General features: G+C 35.8%; 2 protein-coding genes across 3 annotated transcripts; one reads left to right on the top strand and one right to left on the bottom strand.

Annotated features, from left to right (window-relative positions):
* Positions 1–331: 331 nt before the first annotated feature.
* LOC145578681 (mitochondrial outer membrane import complex protein METAXIN-like) lies at positions 332–5,682 on the bottom strand. Its single transcript, XM_081635977.1, has 6 exons — positions 5,396–5,682; positions 3,601–3,935; positions 3,243–3,319; positions 3,075–3,135; positions 1,830–2,013; positions 332–862 (listed from the first exon to the last, which is right to left on the bottom strand). The coding sequence occupies exons 1-6, from the start codon at positions 5,541–5,543 to the stop codon at positions 675–677; spliced, it is 993 nt and encodes a 330-aa protein (XP_081492103.1). The 5' UTR covers positions 5,544–5,682; the 3' UTR covers positions 332–674.
* Positions 5,683–8,968: 3,286 nt separating this feature from the next.
* Positions 8,969–17,701, top strand: LOC145579928 (pumilio homolog 6, chloroplastic-like). 2 transcript variants are annotated; one of them, XM_081637236.1, is made up of 10 exons: positions 8,969–9,135; positions 10,047–10,725; positions 11,278–12,620; positions 12,710–12,851; positions 12,959–13,066; positions 14,657–14,869; positions 14,955–15,065; positions 15,971–16,165; positions 16,564–16,732; positions 17,368–17,701. In XM_081637236.1, exons 2-10 carry the CDS (start codon positions 10,105–10,107, stop codon positions 17,388–17,390), a joined length of 2,925 nt encoding a protein of 974 aa, XP_081493362.1. In that variant the 5' UTR covers positions 8,969–9,135; positions 10,047–10,104; the 3' UTR covers positions 17,391–17,701. The 2 variants fall into 2 exon arrangements, with proteins under 2 accessions (XP_081493362.1, XP_081493363.1); XM_081637237.1 differs by lacking the exon at positions 10,047–10,725.
* Positions 17,702–17,882: the final 181 nt, after the last annotated feature.

Here is a 17,882-nt window from a genome sequence, read left to right as displayed (position 1 = left end):
GTATAAAATGTTCGGAATTGAAAATATTTAGCACTGAATTGTACTCATAAAAGTATTCATAACTAAAATATTATGAAATGAACCTATAAGTATTGATTAAATTTTCGATATGTTTAACTATAAATTACGCGTCACCCAATAAAGACCCCAATCCAAACCTTTAAAAAAGACTGTTGATAAAGTAGCCAACAACTAATATAAATCATTGTGTAAGGTCTGTAAGCTTCCCGGACAGCCAGACCTCACATGTGAGTTATGTTGGTAAATCAGATTTATTGAACCTTTGTACAGTACTGATAGATACAGGAAGTTCTTAGAAAACTTCACACAACTTTCCAAATACGGAGTACCTCTTAACTTTCAGCTCATATCTTTGAAAAAAAAAATCAAATTTGATAACACAGGTCTGCTTAAACTCAGTGTACATATTCGTTCTGGACATGATTAGCCGAATAGCCTACTTGTAATTTTGTAAATAATGAATCAACTCTTTTCTTCCAAAAAAAACATTATGGGAACAAATCCCTTCAACTGTGAACCAAAACTCCTGTCTTTTCCATGCAGAAATGGTTGACAAGGGTTGGGGGGTTATTACGTCGACATCTTACAAAAATGATGGCAAAAAACTGGTCAGATGGATTGTGAGTAGCTGAGCCTCATAATCTACACTGAACTTAATTGAGATAATCTACACCGTCATCATCTCCGTCATATTCCACTTCACCAACATCAGAGCCACCGAGAAGTGACAAGAACACGAGGACCGATATTAGCTGAGCTCCTAGAAAGTATTTGGCCCTTAGTCTGAACTTCTTTTCTTCCTCTGACCTTTCCTTTTTAGGTTTAGTTTTTGGCTTTGAACCTATACATTTTCCCTCAACAAGTCAATACAGATAATAACAAAGAAAGAAACAGTGTGCCATTCAGGAAGAGAGTAAATGGACTACAAATTCTGAACGAGAAAAAGATGCAATAATCATCAAAAGGTTTACTGAGGTGGAAGACATGGCGCTCAAACAAAAGAGAAAACTAACAACACAAAATTTATAACAATCGCATACCAAATTTCTGAGCAAAATGTCGCCTTATCAACATGGCTTTATAGCAAATCATTACTGCCTCAATATCCTAATATTATCATAAAGCCTTCCTCTTTCTATCTTCTTTTTTCTCCTCTTTTTTGGGATCTTGACTTCTCTATTGCTCATTGTGTAGAGGCGAATAATAAAACCTCAAAACAGAACATAGAGTCCAGTGACATTAATTGTATAGATCTGCTGATACGCTTCATTCATAAATGGGATATTTTTATACATGGGTACCCTGTGATAAGCCCAAGTGTGTGTTGATAGTCATAATTACACCATTAACCTATGAATCTAACTTTGCTGATGTTAAAAACTAACATCCACAAAGAATCCCTGACTGCTTTAATGTATTAATTTATAATTTCAAACTTATTAAGTTTCACTGACACTGTAAATAACAAGTCTGTACCGAGCCTACAGCTCAATAATTAAATCCAACGGTTCGCCATTTTCAGGAATATCAAGAAGCTATCACCTTTTCACACACCTTCGTCTAAAATATGTTCTTCTGGGTATCACATGCCTACAGACCTTATAAAAGTGGAGAATAACAGATTTGTGGATCATTCGCTAGCTGTCTTGCCTCAACTCTCCAAGAACTCTCCAAGACAAGTTCAAATATCATGCAACCAATCAAAATGAACATGCCTACAACTTAATGAATGTAACAATACCAAAGAGCTAGAAAATGTCATTTTATTCATTAAATCATGAGACATCACATGAGATATAGTATCTTACTCCAGTTAGAAAAGCCTCCTGGCTTTTTTGTAGAAGATGACGGCTGTCCTTCAGATGATGAAACTTTTGACCAAGCTGGAACAGCTGATTCTGGTGAAGAGTCAATGAACTCAGCACTGAGCTTTTCAGTAAATTTCACAAGATTGCTGAAATTCAAAATCTTGCTCTTTAAAACCGATGTCTCCTACAAATTTTAAATTAAAATTTTAAAAAATAAGACCTTGGAAAATCTAACAAAAAGAAAACACAAAAGCTAGTACTGAAAGCTGAAAGAACTTAAAATAAACAGAAATGCATCAACTGTGAATACATAAATCATAGTAACACTTAATGATCACGAATTCACTATATATAACATAACTAAAAAGTTCACTAAACTGACACATACTTAATTGTCAATTCCGAGTGATTTTTCATCTATCATTGTTCTTTTGAGCCTATTGCCTCTATTTTTTCTTGAGATAACAGAGGTTGGCTACAACATTATAACAAATAATCTACTATGTCCTACGACTATTAAGATTGCAAGGTAAGGTTATATACAGTCAATACAGAGTACTATCCACCTTAATTGTTAACCGTTTGGTCACAAATAAATGACACTTTCATTTATGGAGGTTTGACCATACTCAAAATACTCCTTTGGACAATCAAGAAGCTTAAAACTATTCAAAATTCTTCTTTGGAGTTTGGACAATCAAGAAGCTCATTGAGGTCTACACTTTTCAGGACAATGAAGAAGCTAACACCTATTAGCCCACCTACATCTAGCTCAATAAATGAATCCAAAGGCCCCTACTTCATCTGATGGAACATGGCAAAAACCTACATTTGCACAATGTCATGAAAACCCAAATAGCAGAGAATCATTAACATCACTAGATTTCCTCTTTTCTTTTTCTTCTTTTTTATTTTTATTTTTTATTTTTTAAATTATTTTTATTTATTTTTTTGCCCTTTACTAGGCTAGCTTATGCCAAGAAGATAATTTAATAGATTGAAATAAGATAAACTTATGATTTTGCAAGGATATCAAACAGCTCCTCATGAGCATAAGCCAATTTAGGTTTTAAACAAGCAAAATACATAACAAGATACAGATCAACTTGAAACCACATATAAGTTAGTTTACATGCACAAAATACTTTTCATTCAAATAAAATAATAATAATTACTAAGTTTGTTACATTTGCCATATTAGATATGAGTTCTCAATAGAACAACAGTACTTGTCTGGTAACTTACAGGTAAAGCCTGAAGGGCAATCAGCGTGTGACCAAGGAATAAGGCATCCAAACTACTAGGCCTACAATAAAAAAAGGCAAAATCAATCCGGGCTGAATCAGTATTAACATTCATCTTGTTTTCACATACTAATGAAAAAAAAACTAATGTCAACAATTGCAGAGGAACCTGTCTCCATAGAGATAAGAGTCCTCCCCCAACTGAGTTGAAAGAGCTCCATATGCTATACTCGCCCTCCTATAGATCTGTAGAAAAAGAGGGTTACAGATTAGAAAAACACAAACTGAAGAAGCGGGAAAAATTTTAAGCTTCATGGAAGAGGTATAAGGGAATATTTAGACAGGCAAAGCTCACAACAGTGCTTGGTGATTGGAGGGAAAAATTATTCACACAAACTCCAAAAAACAGCATCTGTTGCCACAGAACTTGTAAAAAAGCAAGGAAAGAGATGCAATGACTGATCAAATCAGATCAAATGCTTGTCCATTCACAAATTAGAATAACAAATATCAGAATAAAGTTTGACCTCAGTTTCTATTCTCTCGGCATTTTCGTTGGTGATTCCAAGACGGCTCTTCACAGCATGAATTTGTTTGAAGTAGAGAATAGTTCCAATGGGCCATGCAAGATCAGAATAGTAGATCTTTTGTACAGACTTTTTGTCTGAAGCTATCCATAGCTCATATACAAGGGCATCCACAAGCCAGCTGCTAACCATCGCCTTCATTGATATCCATTCTGGGATAGTGTGATAATCAGAGTCCAAATCAACAATACCATCTTCTCTTAAGCAATTGATGACCCCGCCATTCTCATTATTGTAGGCCACGTAAGAATCAGACTCAACATATGGAATTTGATCTAATAAAAAAAAGAACATAAGCCCATGTCACATAAGTATAATAACTCAGGCATTTCAGGAAGGTTTTTGAAAAGCATATACAATAATTTCTGTAGGTACAAGCTACAACTCATTACTGATTACTGACTACTGTGATTATCTAGCACATTGTAAGGTTAGATGAACATGAAATGAAAAATCCAACAAGGGTAATTAAAGCACACCAATGTTTATTTCAGAGGGGTTGAGATAGACAAGGGGTGAGAGATTAGGAAAAGGGAAGCAGCTAGTTGGATGGAATGATTATGCATAAAATGATTCTATGTAGCTTCAAGTTACGCAGAGTATAAGTTCTGTGTAAATTTAAAATCTGGTCAACTCATGTATTAAAAGTCTTTATATTTCCGATCACTCTGATGTAAAGCTCAAACTGGTTTTAGCTTCTTTTTGCAATTATACTTGCAATATGGAAAGTAGTACATATGGAATTCATTTACATTAATTCACATTTAAATTGGGTTCGATGCCACTAACTAGCACCTGATGAGAACTTTTTTTCTTGATCATGCCAAACGACATTCAAGTATCTCAATATGGGGTGATGAATTTTGAACTGTTGACGAAACAGTGATGGCTAACTATGTGGCCAAGTCGGCTCTTATCATTACAACAGGGAACTTTTGTTACTATTCATTTCTAACTGTGTTTCAAACTTATAATTTATAGGCCTAAATGCACAAAGTCCATAATTGTTCCTTAGATTATCCCTGATGCCGATCTTGACATCTAAGAATAGGTGTAAGAACGTTGAGTAAATTTTTCAATAGATAACAGTTAAACCCGTTTCCTTTGTCGCAAAAATACAATGCAGCAACTTTAGCATTTCCACTGATAGTATACTTAGAAGTATGATAAATTACTGTTCCATTCACAAAAATCTAGTCCATAGTCCATACTTGCAGCAATTCAATGATCCTTCCTCTAAAGTGCCATTCATTAAATTTGGGCTATCGTCCTTGGAACTATGAAATGTAATCCCACAAGATCCTGAGCATAAATCAAGCACTATCTCAGCCAAAAATGCCTACCCAGAAATCATTCATGCCAAATAAGGGTATCTATAATCGCGAAGTCGCCCCCAAAAGATACAAATTAGCTCAAATTCAGCTACAATGAAATATAATTTCCAAACCAAAAACCCAATATAGCATTCTTCATGAATCAACCCAAATTTCCAACACCAAAATCTACCAGACTAACAAGACCCCAACACATTTCCCAAATATAATGCAAAGGGCAATGCACAAACAAAAAATAGCAACAAAAAGAAGGAAAGGAAAAAAAAAAAAAAACATAATTACAATAACAACAAAAACCCACTAAAATTATGTGAGAAATTAACCAAATTTCAGCAAACTAACAAGTACCCAGAAAAATAAAAGACAGAAAAAAAGTGGGAATTCAAAGTTGAAAACAGTACCTGAATCAGGAAAGGTAGAATGGAAGCACAAATCAAAAGGAAGACGAGCAAATTTGAGATAGAAGTAGACAGGCAAGCAATCGGGGCAAGCAGTGGGAAGGCCAAAACAGGGCTTAGTAGTAACAAGGGTCAATCTTGATTCTTCCATTAAATTGAGCTTGCTTCAAAAATAACAAGAAATGAAGATTATTATTATTGGGGTTTGAAGGAGGTGGAAATTTTGAAAGAGGCTTGGGTAAGGGTTTCTCGGTGGGTTTAGATTTTTTTTTTTTTTTTTTTTTCTTTTGCAGCTTTTTGCAATTTTTCAAAATTAAGCTATAATGCAAACTAATTTCTTATGCAAGTCAATATAAAAACTATTTCTCGTAAAACCGTGCATGTATAATCAATTCAAACGAATATTTGATTTTTGTCCGTACAAAACCGCTAGCAATATTAGCGTATTTATATATAGAACCACTAATACCATTAGAGGTTTTATGCATGGAACCACTAACCTCTAATACAATTAGCGGTTTGAAGTTGAAGCTGCCTCGTTTACATTAGCTTTCACTTTTGCCAAATTATACAGAACAACTTAATAGTATTACCAAATTATATAGAATCGCTAATGGTATTAGAGGTTTTATATATAGAATTGCTAATACCATTAGACGTTCTATGTTTGTTAGAACTATCAACAATGTTAGTGGTTTTATACTTGCAAATACTGAACCTTGAACCGAGTCTGTATGATCGGTATTGTGAGAAATAGTTTTTAAACCAATGTATATAGATGTTTCTCAAATGTTGCCGACTCACCCCTCTCTTCCTCCTACCTTTCTTCCTCCCTCCTTCCTTCTTACTTTCTCAATGCAACAATGATGGTTTCTTCACCAAAACCATAAACAATAACCAAACAACACTGCATATACCAACCCAGCCAACACTACATACATGGAGGTATTGCCGCTTCACGGCAGTAAGCCGGCCAACCGAACAAAGAATACATTAGTGGCAAAATATGTAAATTAGGTACATACTAACCCCTTAGGGAAAGATATTTGCTAACCGCCGAGTAGTTAAAGCAGTAAGGCAATGCTATATCATGGGCTTAGAGCAGCAGAGTAGTGGTGGCGTTCAGTGGGGAGTGTTGATGGTGGTGGTCTGGTGGAGTGTAACTAAAGGAGAGAGAAAGAGGGTAGAAGAGAAAAAAATCATAAAAGTACATTGTTATCTCTATTTTATTAGTTGAAAAGACAGCTTTAATCCCTTGAGAAACTTTAGCCTTATGCTATTACTCCCTCCATTTCGTGTTAATCGCAACAATTTTCTTTTACATCAGTTTTATACGGAGTATTAATTGCAACACTTTTATATTTGGAAAAAGACCCACCATTATTTTATACTACCTCCGTTTCATAAAATCTGCAACAAACTCTCTTTCACATTCCCCAAGACAAAATTTCTTAAGCAAAGATTAGTAAAAAAGGGCATGTGATTAATTAGACGAGATAGAAAATAAACACCACCACCACCCACCTTCTAACCCACCCTCCCACCACCACTAAGATGAGAAACCCCACAACCACCACCCAAAACCCACCCAATAAACCCCACCACTACCACCAATCAGCTTGAACCACCACCCAAAACCCCCACAACCAACTCGACCAGCTACCCATCAACTCTCACCACCCCCCAAATGAACCCACCCAACCAACCAACCCGACTAGAACCCACCCAACCAACCAACTCGACCAGCTGACCACCAACAAACCCAACGAACCGAAACAACCACCTTACCACCTCTAACAAACCAAAACCCCAACAAATCACCAATATTTTAGATCTAAAACCCCAACAAACCACCACTAATTTAAATCTCAAACCACAACTTACCACCATTCAATTTTGATTTTGAAAAGGGGTGAACTTTGAAAAGGGGAAAAGAGGCGGTCTCGGTGACTTTGAAAAAGGGGAAAAGAGGGGCGGTGACTTTGAAAAGGGGCAAAGAGGGGCGGCAACTTTGAAAAAGGGAAAAGAGGGGCGGCAGCAGCGGCGAACTTGCGAGGGTGTTAAAAATTGGTGATGTTGGTGGTGAATGTGGTTGTGAGGGAGGAAAGAGAATGTAGGTTAGAGTTTTAAGTGTGGATAAATTAATTTGGGTTAAAAAGTTAATATGTTGTTTATTGAAGTTAAGCAAATATAGTAAGGGTATAACAATAAATTTACACCAAAAAATTACTATATTAGGAAAGTTTTTTTTTGTTGCACATAATGTGTAGCTTGCGTTTTGGGTAATTGTTGCAGATTTTATGAAATGGAGGTAGTAATTTCTATCTCTCATTAACCCCACTTTCACAAATATTTTATTATTTCTCTTTCCTACCAATTCCACCTACACTACTTTTTTATTTTATTATTATTATTATTATTTTTCTCTCTTACCAACAATACTTAAGGCCTCTTCTGATTGACTGAACTGAGCTGAACTGAACTTATTGGAGCTGAACTGAACTAAATATTTTATGAGAGAAGGAAATTAAAAACTGAACTAAACTGAAAATAATCTGAAGAGAACAGACTCTTAATCCTCTTTAAAGCCCACTCTATAAATTTTCTTAAACTTTATCAACACCCTAGTGTTGCTATTGATACAAAATGGAGGGAGTACATTATTACGGGAAATCAATTTATATATATATATATACACACACACACATTTTTTATAGTTAGGTGCATCCAAATGATTTGATATAATGAGTAATGCATGTTGCACTTACATATTAACACATAATTCTATTGAGAAATTATGTTATTTTTATTTCGTGAACACTAATGTATTTTTTTTATCCATAAACTCTAGTGTGTTATTTTCTTAGAGATCATTATTATTGTCTCTCAATCTCCTATAACACTCTTACTTTTTATAAATCTCATATTATTTCTCTCTATAAGCTAGTTTTGCTAAATTGTATGCACATCGACACATTAGTACTCTTGTAAGAGTAAAATAAATTGTGCATTTCCTCTCAATATGAGTATTTCTTTTTATATTTTATTTATATAAATTTTGATGATATCATAAGACTATCCAAATGGTCACAAAATCCAAGATTTGACCTATAGCCCTCCTTGACCAAAACTCCCCAAAAACTATCCAAATCTAGGTACAAAAATAGGACATTTAGCCAATTGACCCTTTAGATTTTGGCACTAATCTAGTATAACAATTGCCAAATAATACAAACAAAATAAAAAAAAAAAAAAATTAAAAAAATAGAGGAAAAGCAGAGGAGTGTGAGAGGAAGTGTGAAAAAGGTACAAGTGTACGTGTCAAATGGAAATATTAATTTGCACTATCCTTTCAACGTTTGATGCCAATTTTCTACGTTAGTTGCCCTTTTACTTTGCCTTGTCTTTTTATGCCAACAACAGCAAAATTGTACCTAAATTTTTTAGATATATCCCTTCATATTTGGATTCCTTTGTCTAGAATTTTTCCCTATTTATGGGGGGACCCTTTATTAGTTTTAAGATAATATTATAAAATATTATTTTAATATAAATATATAAAGTTAATGAAGTTTAATTAATCCCATTTCAAAGACTTGGGTTTTGTCCAATTATTGATTATATTTTCTCTCTCACTCTTTCTCTCTCTTCAGTGGACTTCTTCTCATTTCATCAAACTACAGAGGAAGAGGGGGTCTAGGGTTTTGCTCGAAACTTTGGAAATTTGTGATTTTTTTTACTTGGTGAGTTTTTTCTTATCATTTTAGCTTATTGGTTTTTTTTTTCTTTTCATTATATTGATTGATAATTTGATTTCGTGTTTAGGGTTTTGCTTGCTTATTTTTTAACAGTAATATGCTCTGCTTATGTTGACCTTTGTTTGGGTAAAAGAATTTGTCTTTTTTGTAATATTTGCTTGAAATTGGTTATTGGGTGACTGAAATTTAGTGGGTATCTGGTTGAACTCTGTTTTTCGATTGTTATGCTTGTTGAATGAGCTTAGTGCTCTGTTTGGTTAGTTAGCAACCTGAAATTGTTGAAAAGTTTGTAACTTTAGCTTTAAGATTGAATTTTTTTTGAGCTTGAGGGGTGGAAATTGTACTAGTGTATCTGTTGATTCTGTTGTTTGTAGTTATGATACTCTAACTATTTGTCCGAAATCGCGTATCGAAATGATTCTGGTGATAGTGCCAAATATATGCATTTAGTCTCCTCTAACAATTTTTTTATTTGGTTTCAGTGGCCAAAGAGTTTAATCTTAAGTATATACTAAAACCCTAGTTTAAAAATCAAATCTTCCAAAATATGCGTCTCTACTTAAGTAGAAGCATGTAGTATAAGATAAGGGGAGAAATAGAAATTTCAGCTTGATAGTGGTGATTTTTGTGGTTTGAGGAAGTAATGAATTATGTTCTTATGTTGGGGAAGTGAGTAGTTGTTTGGGCCGCACATGGTTAAATTTTGGACTTGTGAATGGAGGGACTATGGAAAAGCTCTTAATGAATATGTTTTAAGAAATGGGAGTAAAGCCAGAGGATTAGTTGAGCTTACCTAATACTTTTGGGGTACTCGGGCCCTATTTTAGAGCGAAAGAAATGATGCAAAGAAAGTAGTTCATGCTCCATCTTCATCGAACATGTTGTCTGTTTTGCAGGAAGATGAATTTATTCAATAATTGGTGTTCTTGGAGAGAATAAATTATTTGTGTAGGGATGGCAACTGAGAGTCCTATTAGAATGCTTGAGGCACGTGGAAAATGGTCCCCTCACAAGGGTGGTGCAAATTTTTCTTCAACTAAGATGGCTGTGGATGAGGAAGCACTGTATGTTAAGGGTCAAAAGTACCATGGTGGTAGGGGTTCTGTTCCCAATCGAAGTGGCAGTGCACCCCCAAACATGGAAGGTTCTCTTGCAGCCATAGAAAGTCTCATGCAAAATTCAGGTCTTAGTGCTAATTTGGCAAGTCTAAATTATGATGGAGAATTCAGAGGGTCGAAAGGGATGTTAGTTTCTTATTCATCTCCTGGTTCGAATTACCCTTCCAATGTCAGTTTGAATCCCCAGTTTTTTCACTCTCCCAACTCAGGTTTTGATCAACATCTGGGATCCAGTCATGTCAGCAATAAAGTGGGATTGACCCCTTTTAGAGGCAGCAGTGATAACTTCTTGCGTTTATATTGTGGCATCCTCCCAACGCACAAGGAGGAATCTGAGGATGATAAGTCACCACAGAAGTCTTCTGATGAAGTCAGGCCCAGGGACCCTGCTGCGTTATCAGGACAGGGATCATCCTTATCAGTTGGCGAGGCTGGAAATATTGCAGACCTCGTAAAGGTGTATTTCTCTGTTTCTGATTCTTCAGCATTCACTATTTGAGATAAAATGACTTGTGGTCTTACCTTTAATTGAGGTCCTCCATCATGCAAATTTACTCATATCCTTAGCTTTTTAGGTGAAAGTAATTTGAATAGAAGAATTTGAAAGACTATTTGTTGCATGAGCCGCATCTGTGATGTTTGTGTATTCAGTATTCTGTTCATCAGTACTGCTCAATTATCTGATTTATTCTATGGCTTTTGAACTCTTCATTTCATCCCAAGTACTCATATTGGACCCTCGATGCTCTGACATGGCTGCAGATACTTAACACTTCATTTTGGACCAAAAATGTAGAACCTGATTTAGCTTAGTTTAACTCCTGGACACATACTTGTATCTGACACAACTCCCATAAGCGTCTGAGTCCGAGTAACATAGCCTGACTGTTTGTGTATAGATTCTCAGATTTTGAGACCACTTGCTTTTGCAAAAAATTCCTGTTGTATTATACTCATTTCTGTTTACATTTAAAACTAATCTTTTATTATGAATTCTGTACATTTTCAGGAGGAAATTACATGTATGTCGTCACCTGCAAATGGATCAGCAGGTGACGCAGCTGATCACAATAATGTTGATAAGGGCATCGCTGCAGATGATTCGGTAACCACAACCGCTGCATTGAGATCATTATCTTATGATTCTAGACAAGGCTCGTTGCCGTCCATTCAAAATGAAGATCCAAATAGTATAGGCGCACTTACAGAAAAAAAGACTTCAGTTAGTAATGATACAGAAATAACTAGTTTGCAAACAGGGATTAAGACTTTGAGAATATCCAGCTCCCCCAACTTAGAGAACCATGGAGGTCGAGGGGAAAAGAAAAACAACTTCCAAACTAATTTATTGCAACACCCGATGCACCAAGGTGGTAACTTCCAGTTTCAAGATTCTATGCCTCAAATAGTTTCACAAGGCACAAGTAACCCATATGCTGTTCCAAACCAGTTTTTCCATGGTGGAAAGTTTTCCTCAACAGAAGTTCAGCCTGTACTTCACTCAGCAGGTTTCACTCCTCCACTTTATGCTACTGCTGCAGCTACATATTTGCAATCAGCAAATCCATACTATGCTGGTGTCCAACCACCTGGAGTAATATATCCTTCACAGTATGGCATGGGTGGATATCCTTACAATGCAAGCGTTCTTCCTCCTATTATGGCTGGATACCCTTCACATGGTGCTGTCCCTTTAGCCTTCGATGGTGCTTCTGCTGGCTCCGATGTTAATACTCAAGTTTCTGGGTCATGGGGGAGCAGTTCACAAGGAGTCGATTTGCAGCAGTTAAACAAGTTCTATGGACAACTTGGATTTCCACAGCCTTTTGCGGATCCGCGTTTGCAATTTCACCAGTCATTCGGTGATTTATACAATGTTCCTGGTCAAGTTGATCCTTTGGGATTGAGAACGGGTCTGGTGGGGAATCAAGTGAGTGCTTATAATTCCCAGGTTGGGCCTGATTTTTCATCAATTTCACCTGATCATAGACCTCAACTCCAGGGATCTGGTGCGCAGGGTAATGTAAGTCAGAGAAGGGGGCAAATTATGGGTACAGATTATGCTGGAAGCTCACCTAATATGGGCTTCTTCATGCCTATACCAAACTCATCTCTTACCAGTCCTGTTTTGCCGGGATCTCCAATTGGTGGTAGCAGTCTTCCTGGAGGAAGAAGTGATGTGAGTTCACCAAATTCTGGCAGAAGTGGGAGTTTCTATACTGGTTGGCAAGGTCAAAGAGGATTTGATAACTTCAATTATCAGAAGCCTTACTCTTTCCTTGAAGAGCTAAAATCTGGTAAAGGTAGAAGGTTTGAGCTATCTGATATTGTTGGTCATGTGGTTGAATTCAGGCAAGTTCATGCAGTATGTCATCTTCAGTCCAGTATTATTTTAAATCCTTATTTTGAAGTATTAAAGGGATTTTGTACTTGATTTTCAGTGTTGATCAACATGGGAGCCGATTTATTCAGCAGAAACTAGAAAACTGTAGCAGTGAAGACAAGGCATCTGTATTTCAAGAAGTTCTCCCTCATGCTTCCAAATTGATGACTGATGTGTTTGGAAATTATGTTATTCAAAAGGTAGGAATTGCTGAACTATTACCTTGCAATTCCTCTTTGTAAGAAAGAAGTTTGCTTGATTGCATCAGTTATGCTTCATTTAATTCTTTACTTTCAATTTACTGCAGTTTTTTGAGTATGGAACCCCTGATCAGAGAAGGGATCTAGCCAAGGCACTAGGAGGTCAGATTTTGCCATTGAGCATGCAGATGTATGGCTGTCGTGTCATCCAAAAGGTATATATCAAATACTTTCACCACTGACCTGTGAATATTTGATATAATGACTTTACATTAAGATATCTCTGTTCTAAGTCTATTTGTTTTTGTTGCTATACATAAATATTGATTTCTTGTATTAGCATAACTTTCATGTGGGTGAATTGTGTGTGTCAAAGTGACTTGATCATGGCAGACTTGTTGAGCACCTGGTTGGATGTCCTCTTTTCTTCCTTCAGACATCTTATACAGTGATTTGTAGATACCTATTATGTCTTAATAGTAATTGACCAAACCCATATAGATCTCTCTATAGGTTTGTACTGAGTGCCTCTGCTGGAGCAGCTCGTATGTTTTAGCAAATTCTTTTCTCCTTTACCGTGGTAGATCTTTTGGGTCAATATTTGCTTGTGCTCCGGCAAAGGGTTATTTGAGGCTCTGCAATATTGTTATAGAAGTCTCTTTTCTAAAAGATTCATCTCTGATACACATACATTGTTTGTGATCCCATAGGTGGACGGCCGGAAGGGGGTGGGGGATTTACTGTAATTTGATTGGTTTATTATATCCTTATACATGATTGTGTTGAAGTTTCTCTATATTTTTGGTCAATTGTAAAGGGTATGCTAGATGGGCATGAAAAGGAAAACTGTGCAACTGTAGTGTACCTCTAAATTCAAAGGGAAATTCCTATTAGATCATTGGAATGTTTGGTTTTTGGAAGGATCATATATAAAAGATGGGTCTAGCAGAGACGTGTATGCCGAGATGGATTTGTAGGAATAGAGTGTCGTATGAAGATATTTTTCATATTTATTAGAGGGCTGGAGTTGCAAATATTGAGGATAAGACAAGGGAGAACTGCTTTTGTTGGTTTCAGCATGTGAGACGACCAAAAGATGCACCAGTAAGAAAAGGGGAGATTATGAGTATTTTAGAAGCAATGCGATGCCAAAGAATACTTGGATGGAAGGAGTCAAGCGTATGGTGAATTAGTGAAAGTAGGTTCGCATGAGCATATAGCAGTATAGCATTCACTAGAAGTGAATGGAGGAAGAAAATCTGTGTATGAAAAGATCCCCCCTCTCTCTCTCTCTCTGCACTCTTTACCTTTTGGGTCAATCCAACAATTGCTTGTGATCTGACTAAGGATATTGAGGCTCTGTGATATGGAAGTGTTTTATGTACATCAATAAAATCAGAGGGATTACAATTTATGCTCTGTGCGTCATTATGTGATGATTGTCCTTTTGTCATTCTTTATGCTGTAATTTTAATGATCCTAAACTTTTGACTACCTGATGATTGCAGTGAACATTTTATAGTTTATGTTTAGATTTTTGTCAAAGTTTTCCTCTTGGTGCTGTTTTGATTTTTCTTTACTTTGTGTTTGCTTACTCTAGACTATACTTCTTTTTTGTTGTGAGGTAGAATCACTCTGATAGTCTGATTTGCCTCCTTGCATTTGTTTTAATCATAAGGGTAAAGTAGCTCTAGGAGTTTACTAACGAGACAAGATCTAAAAAAGCCTGTTGGACAATTGCTGGTGGTACATGATGTGATACAGAAATATGCTTAGGCTAAATATTGTTTTAAATGTTGATCCAGGCACTTGATGTTATTGAGGTTGATCAGAAGATTGAACTTGTTCGTGAGCTGGATGGACATGTCATGAGATGTGTCCGTGATCAGAACGGAAACCATGTAATCCAAAAGTGTATCGAATGTGTTCCATCGGAAAGAATTAGTTTCATTATTTCTGCTTTCCGTGGTCAAGTTGCTAGCCTATCAATGCATCCTTATGGGTGTCGTGTTATACAGGTGATACATTGTTTCTGGGTAGTAGAGCCTATATAATATTCCTTATTTAATTTTGACATTGCTTATGTTGAATTTTTTCTGATAGAGAGTCCTGGAGCATTGTACAGATGAGTTGCAGAGTCAGTTTATTGTGGATGAGATATTGGAGTCTGTTTGCACTCTTGCTCAAGACCAGTATGGCAATTATGTTACCCAGGTTGGTTCTCCCTCTTTAACCTGCTAATCCCACTGCACCCCCATCCCAATATTTCATATGAATCGTATTTATAATTTATATGATATAGTTATGAGTAATGAGAATACATAGAATTAATTTTATTTGACCAGTGGCAGTATGGCATTACCTCACCTGTTCATATTATAGAGTGAAACAGTGAGCTATCGAGTGTTCATTGGTTAAAAGATCTAAAGCAATTAAAAAACCTTAGTATAGTGTACAAGGAGCTGATTGTCTCAGATCCTGGTTATACATGCTTATGGAGAACTACTTATACAATTAAACTAGGCCTAATCTAATTGCATAGCATTAAATCAATCAATAGGAAATTAATCAAGCATTGACAATTAACAATAATAAATTTCCCCTTCATATTATTTATGGATTCCCACAAACCCTAGATATAAAACTACTCACACATAGTAAAATCTAAACTAATCAAAACAATTAAACAAAACATGATGAATCAAAGCAATTAAATAACTGAAAATAAAAGGGGAAGAAATCGTTACCAAAATTAACGGAAATAATGAATTGTATAAAATCAAGAGTTGTAGAGAGAGAAACAAGAGAGAAGTCTAAGCTTAAAAACTAAGTATGAGAGAATTACAAACAATGTTAAGCAACTATTAATGTTGTAGGGGATGAGTTGTCTACGATAAGGACACTGTATTGGCAGCAATGCAGCATGTATTTCTTTTATATAGACAGGTTATGCTTATATTGTGCTATTTATGCTTTCAGATTGCATGTTATTGTAATCAGTCTCCTTCCTCTTCAGCTCTTCATTAATTTTGATTTTCAAATATATCTTTATCTGCTAGCATTTCTCTTGAGTTTAACTAGAAACTTGTTACCCTTGCTTATGATTTTTCTTCTTGCAGCATGTTCTAGAGAGGGGGAAAACACAAGAGAGGAGCCAAATCGTTAAGAATCTATCTGGGCAAGTTATAAAAATGAGCCAGCATAAGTTTGCATCGAATGTTGTTGAGAAGTGCTTGGAGTATGGTGACCCTGCTTCACGAGAACTCCTGATAGCTGAAGTCATCGGGCAAAATGAGGGAAATGATAACTTGTTGGTAAGCCTATTTAATATTTTCAACTCGCTCCGTGTTTAGTTGCTGCTGTTGCTGATAAGGCAAATTATATAATGACATTATGGTTCTCATTGAATTCAATAATAATGAAATTGGTAGTTATTTATGTCTTAAACAATCATTTTTTTCTTGTTGTAGTTGACTTTCAAAATTATGGTGAGCGGCTGAGCGCCCTAATAGATATGAATGGAAATATAATAAGATGAATAGATTCTCTTCGCAACAAAAAATAAAAAATTTATAGGAAAAAAAAGGAGAGAGAGATGAATATATGGCAGGTGAATACCGTATTCAATGAAAAGCCTTTGATTAGATGAAAGGAAATTCAAGTATATATCCGGTGTTATTATAGAGTATAATGTGATTACTATGGGATACAGGTAATGATGAAGGACCAATATGCTAATTATGTGGTCCAAAAGATTCTTGAGAAGTGTACCGATAATCAACGTGATCTGCTACTGGGTCGTATAAGAGTGCATCTCAATGCTTTGAAGAAATACACTTATGGAAAGCATATCGTGGCTCGTTTTGAGCAGATGTTTGGAGGTTTGTTTCCTTTCCTTGTCAAATATGTATAAGATCTCGTCATTTGCTGTTCATTGCTGAATGCCAAATGCTTAAATACTTTTCCTGTCATTGTCAAAATATGCATATTTGTGCGAGACACTCCTAACATTTGAAAATTATATACTTGTTGAACATTTTATACAGTTTTATTTTATGTTACCTGTCCTATCAGCCCCTTTGTCCTAGTCATGTGGCTGGTAACTTTCTGTAAGGTGTTTGCTGGTGTTGAGGTACACCTTTGAATTCCAACAATTTCCCAAAATCTACAGTAAATCATCAATCCAAAAGTGTTACCACTCACCATTCCAAAGTAGCACGTGTTTTGAAGCCTTGTAGAGTTATAGTGTTGCAATAATAATCCACGAAAGTTCATGTTATCTTTTCTTATTTGACTTTTCTGCTCCCTTCCTTTGGAAATAACAAGTAACATATGCTTGTAATGTGAGAATGGCTATTATCGAGCAGATATTGTTTTATTCATGTGATATCCTACATCATGGATGATTGGCATTTGTATAACCATGCATTGGGATACCGTGTGGGTTTTAAACTTTTTACTCACTTGAGTATCAATAAATTTAAATGTTTATATTGCTAATTTCTGCAAGTTACAGAAATTCAAGCACAAGGATCCTGAATGTTGACGGAACTGTGGAACTGACTAGGATTCAGCAGCTGCAGAACGAATTGACTTCAGAATGTAGATAAAAGATGTCATTTCTTGCATTTGGAGGAGTTGGTGGTCTGACAGCTGATGTTGTACTTCTATCATTCCCTCTGTTAGGGACTTAGATTCTACAGAGAACTTTAGGATTGATGCTGTAAAGTTTAGTAAATTTGTGTATACAACAGAATTTGTGTAGTTACAGCCTTACAGGAGCTGGAAATTATCTGGGCGCGTCATTACAGAAGATTTAATGTACTATTGAAAAGGATCATTTTCTTTGCTGTTTTGTTTTTATTTTTCACCGTTATCTCAGTTGGTCACTTTTGGAAAGTTGCTGTTAAAATCCTGAATGTGCTTTACACAATTGCATACCGGCTTAATTCTGAGAAGTCCGTTGGTAACACCGTAACAAAGTATTACTGTTACTATCCCTAAAGTAAAATCATTTGCTTCTAAAAGAAC

Source organism: Chenopodium album, chromosome 14, assembly GCF_948465745.1.
Source record: "Chenopodium album chromosome 14, dcCheAlbu1.1, whole genome shotgun sequence".
Lineage (NCBI taxonomy): Eukaryota > Viridiplantae > Streptophyta > Magnoliopsida > Caryophyllales > Amaranthaceae > Chenopodium > Chenopodium album.
The sequence above is the reverse complement of the archived record's forward strand: the minus strand, read 5'-3'. Positions and strand labels throughout refer to the sequence as shown.

Coding starts and splice junctions, on each gene's coding strand:
- LOC145579928 (XM_081637236.1), top strand. CDS start 10,105: ATGGCAACTGAGAGTCCTATTAGAATGCTTGAGGCACGTGGAAAATGG. Junction 14,870..14,954: donor ATGGGTGTCGTGTTATACAG/GTGATACATTGT, acceptor TTTTTCTGATAG/AGAGTCCTGGAGCATTGTAC. Junction 15,066..15,970: donor ATGGCAATTATGTTACCCAG/GTTGGTTCTCCC, acceptor TTCTTCTTGCAG/CATGTTCTAGAGAGGGGGAA.
- LOC145578681 (XM_081635977.1), bottom strand. CDS start 5,543: ATGGAAGAATCAAGATTGACCCTTGTTACTACTAAGCCCTGTTTTGGC. Junction 3,136..3,242: donor TCTTATCTCTATGGAGACAG/GTTCCTCTGCAA, acceptor TTTTTATTGTAG/GCCTAGTAGTTTGGATGCCT. Junction 863..1,829: donor AGGAGGCTTTTCTAACTGGA/GTAAGATACTAT, acceptor GAAAATGTATAG/GTTCAAAGCCAAAAACTAAA.